This window comes from Ammodytes marinus (genome assembly GCF_949987685.1).
Source record: "Ammodytes marinus genome assembly, chromosome: 6".
Lineage (NCBI taxonomy): Eukaryota > Metazoa > Chordata > Actinopteri > Uranoscopiformes > Ammodytidae > Ammodytes > Ammodytes marinus.
The window spans coordinates 30,018,709-30,023,516 of record NC_137235.1 but is presented as its reverse complement, the minus strand read 5'-3'; the positions used below and the strand labels follow the sequence as shown (position 1 = coordinate 30,023,516).

General features: G+C 44.5%; 1 protein-coding gene across 1 annotated transcript; it reads right to left on the bottom strand.

The window, feature by feature from the left end:
- Nucleotides 1-1,772: 1,772 nt before the first annotated feature.
- mafgb (v-maf avian musculoaponeurotic fibrosarcoma oncogene homolog Gb) lies at nucleotides 1,773-2,399 on the bottom strand (the record flags this gene model as incomplete). The annotated part of the gene is made up of 2 exons (XM_080028994.1): nucleotides 2,340-2,399; nucleotides 1,773-2,252 (listed from the first exon to the last, which is right to left on the bottom strand). The coding sequence occupies exons 1-2, from the start codon at nucleotides 2,373-2,375 to the stop codon at nucleotides 1,773-1,775; spliced, it is 516 nt and encodes a 171-aa protein (XP_079885120.1). The 5' UTR covers nucleotides 2,376-2,399.
- Between the last annotated feature and the right edge of the window lie 2,409 nt (nucleotides 2,400-4,808).

Sequence of the window (4,808 nt, the reverse complement as noted above, 5' to 3'; positions counted from 1 at the left end):
CGGAGACATACCTTTGCTTTCCTTTGCTAGCGGACTGCATTGTTGGTAATCACTTTTGCAAACACGCAAAGTGAGCTTTGTGTTTAAAAAAGCGAGAGGAATGCAGCATTCAAAACTTTGAATTTAACGAAAAAATGAATATTCACGTATAGGTGTAATAACCTTTATTTCTCAGTCGGTAGCCAATCAAATTCGTAAACGTGTAAACCACATCATTAAACATTAAACAAATATATAGATACCTTTTATTCTGTGTAAGAAAACTGTAAGCTCCTGTTTTGCAGAGCCTTTTAACTTTTTTAAACTTAACTTAAATGAACTGCCATGTCACATAAACGGGAGTTATAATTTATATTATTTATCCATTCCTGATGGGAGCTCAAACAACACACAGAGAAAAGTTAACTGCAGTCACAGCCTGATTCCTGATAGGTCAGTGTATCCCATTAAGCACAGGTACGGTATAAGCAAACACCTGCAATGAATGCTCACCATCCTTCCTCAATACCTCATGTCCTCATACGCATCAATAGGAGACCAAGGCACTTGCCCTTCCAATTTACCTTCAAGTAGAACTCAAACAGACAGAAGATGACTATACGTCTTACTTCAGTTGTATTGTTCAAGCGACCATTTCCCTGAAAATTCCCTCAAACTTAGATAACGTCAATGACTTTCAGTAACTTTATATTTGTTTGTTTGTGTTTGTTTTTTTGATAATATCAATCCAGGAAGTACTACGTATTAATAGTTGGAAAAACCAGTTGGTAAAAATAAAGGGCAAAAGAGAAAGAATAGGCAAGAGAAAGAGAGCTGGACATAGAAAGTGTGAGAGAGAGACCGTAGAAAAAATACAGCTAACTAAATATAGCAATACCAAAAACGAACACGCGCCACAGAATTTCACAGAATTCCTGATATATCACAATTTGAACACAGAGAATACACTTTGGACCTCATGTGAATGACAACACAGTACAAAAACCGTAGAAATACAATTACCACCATTGTGTCATAAATATTTGACTATTATAATAGTACTTTACTGCAAAGGTTCTTGGCTAGATGGGACTCAATTCTTCTTTTTGAACGGAGGGACCCTACACTCTTGTTGTGGAACTATCCAACCCAATGTTTTTTTGAATGACTAGTACATTGAAAAACTGTCTCTCTGATGATTTGAGACATGGGTATCACTTGTGTTACACATATTTTTTGTCGGTGTGGCCAATTAAAATGTTCTACTTCTTGGTTCAGGCAAGCAACCACTAGTGTGCACTATGTGTGATGGGATAAGTATGCACTTCCAGATATCTAGATCTACCAGCAGTCAAACTTGACACTAAACACTTGACTGATAAAAATGTAAAATATTGTATGATTTTTTTCTCTCCAAATTCTATACATTTTATAGGATGCTCCCCCTTCCTCCTCCCCTGTCCTAGAACAAGAGTAATCTCAATTTGTTTGACTTTTTCCAGGCTTTGAGTGAGCGTAGGGAACCCTGTGTATCTGTCCTATGCTAAATGAACATGCACCGACCAAGGGCTTGCATCTGTCTAGTTTCAATAAACTTCCTCTGCATCCATCCTTTTCTTCACATGCACTGCTCTGAGGTCAGCTGAGGGCAACATGCTGAGGCGATGTGATGGAGGCTGCCCAGCTGGTAGAAGTCAGTGCAGGTGGAGGAGAGGCGGAGAGCAGACAAGAAGAACCACTCTGTTGCAGCTGAATCTCCATCCTTACACAACCCTCATCTATCTTTCCCTCCCTCAAGACCGCGCACCGGTTTTTGACTTGACTATTGTAATCACGCTGGTGGCCGTTGCCACCTTTCCCGGTATGAGTGGACCGATGACTGAGGAGGGCACCCCTCCCCCTCCCCCTCCAGCCCTCACCCCGACCCCCACAGTGGGGCTCCGTGCCACAGTCCTGGCGAAGGTCTGTAACGCCTCGTACTTAGACCTGAGCGCGTCCAGCTCCACGCGCATGGAGGCGTTCTCGTTGGCCAGTTTGTCCACCTCCTGCTGCAGCTGGGCCTTCTGCTTCTCCAGCTGCTCCTTCTGGGTGACTCTCTTCACCCGGCAGCTGGCCGCATAGCCGCGGTTCTTCAGCGTGCGCCGCCGTTGTTTCAGTTGAACGATCTCCTCCTTGGTGAGCCCCCGGAGGTGCTGGTTCAGCTCCCGCACCGACATGGTCACCAGCTCATCGTCTGTGAGGCTGGTGCCATTCTCCCCCGGCTCGCGCTTCACCTGAGGGGAAACAGTGAGAGTGAGACACAACAACGCAACAACAATATCAAAGACGGGGAATCTGGTCTAAAATACGGAGTCTGTTACCTTCAAGGCTTTATTTCCTTTGTTAGTCGTCGTCATGCCACAAGAGCCGTGCTCTTCTGAACAGACCTATGGGGACGCAAACAAGTAGAAAACATAAGCAAAGGAGCATCATAAGACAGATGCAGTTCTGCTTAAAGACAGTTAGTATAATGAGCATTAAAAAAGACCATCACTTTATGAAGAACCATTTTGATTCGCCAATTAATAACATCATAACATAAAATACTAAATTTAAGTGTGTGTTAGTCAATACCGACCCGGGCAAGACATCTACAGTTGGAGCACTGTTGTGTGAGCATGTTATAATGTCATGCCTCTGTGTCACAGTGTATGAGTGAAAGTGGCAAGCAGACTTTCCCTGACTTCCTGTTTCCTGGTGGTTACACTGACTGTGCCCTACTACTACCTTTGTCTTGTTGAACTCTGATTGGTTGGTCTAGGGCCAATAGAAAAAAAAATCAACAAGAAGGAAGAGGAAGCGGTTAAAGTTGTGGGAAGGACTCCAGGGGAAAACCAACAGTTAGAGCCCTGACACACACACACACACACACACACACACACACACACACACACACACACACACACACACACACACACACACACACACACACACACACACACACACACACACACACACACACAAACACCTTACCCAAGACTGTGGTGGAGATAAGTACACAAACAGACCCACCCCTACTAGAGATAAATACGAGGGCAAACCAAGTCAAATGATGTACATCCATTTGTACCAAAGTGGAAACGAGACAAAAGCAGGGAAACAAAACAGGGTGAATCAGAAGTCAGAGGAGAGGGAGCATGGAAGTGCAAACGATGAGATCAGACCTTAGAGCGCACAGCTCCACAGATGAGCATCTCCACAAGCTCTCAATGAGATGCTTTGTGTGGTGTGTTGCTCTGGCGCTCATCTCTCAGACCTCTGTGTGTGTGTGTGTGTGTGTGTGTGTGTGTGTGTGTGTGTGTGTGTGTGTGTGCGTGCGTGTGTGTGTGTGTGTGTGTGTGTGTGTGTTGGATAAAGTACAGCTATTGTTGCTGCTGCTGAGCGATCATCATGATGACTCAGCAGATTCCTGATCTCTCCCCCATCTCTCTCTCTCTCTCTCTCTCTCTCTTCTACTGCCGTACCCGTTTCTGCTCTGCACTGTCACTGTTTATCCCTGTTCCCCTCTCTCTTTACCTTAACTCCCCTTACCACCCATCTAACAAAGCTGAAGGTTTGCCCAAAATACAGCTGCATGCTTAGAAAGGGCACGAGCAATGGACAGGCAAATCTATTCTCAAAGCAAGAGAAAAGCTGGTGCTGCTGTGTCCAATGGGCCTGATACTGCTGCATCTGAAGTTAAGTAGACAGCCTTTTGTCTTCCTGTATGATCTAGTGTTCTGTGTTTGACACAGAGGCCAGTTTGACAAAAAGCAAGAAGCAGATTTGGAAATAAGTTCTATTACTTCAGTCATTCAGAAGTCGGGTAATCTCAAAAGCTCCTTGTGACGACATTCAAGTGCAATGTGTCTGTTCTTTCATTCTTATTCTTTTTCTGTCAATAGGCCCCGACACTGAGCGTGCCGGTGCACCCTCCCCCACAATGCACCTCTGCTTCTCTGTCTGTGAGGATGCGTGAGTGCTTATGGGAGAGTACTGCCACAAATCCAGCAGTTATAAATAGCTGTACACAAAGAACATACCAGTGATCAATGATCATGCATTCACACAACATGGGTCAAATGCATATAGCAACTCAAACCTAATGGAGAAAGAGCGACACATACGCTGTCCCTCACATATTAAGGTTCACTATAATGGAGGAACAGCTTCCATTTAACTGTCTATATTTGGAGTCTTCAATCTTCATGTACCATTCCAGTCTTAGTGTTTTTGATGCAGCCTCCCACATCTTGAGGTGCATCATGGCACAATAGATGGATCAAAGGCATGAAGACTGAGGGTGGCTGTTTGGGGTGGGGGAGGTGAAGAGAGAGGGGAGGGGGGGAAACAGAGGGGGCAAAAAAGAAGGCTGTTACCCTGCCAGGCACTGGTTTATTTCCCCTGTGCCCAAAACCCTCCAGCCCCACCCCCCCACACAATCTACATACAAACAAAAAGCATGCCAGCAAGCACACACACACAAACACACATTCCGCTGCCGTCATGCCAATGGGGCTTAATAAAACACACATGTAAAACGGTTGGCTGCGAAAAACGCAAATGTTGTGTTTTAAAGTGCTAAGCAATGCTAGATGTGTGGGAGTAAATGAACATAGTGTACAGGCACGGCTCACAGGTTTTATTTCATACTCGACGGCGCATAATTAAAATGTTGGAGAAAGTTTCGATTATGTCAGATAAAAGCGACGCTAGTAAATTGAACAGCTTGGTAATAATGTGTGGCGTCTCCAAAAGGGATTACTTTGAATGACATTTCTTATGCAGTATTATCATCACTCTGTACTGGA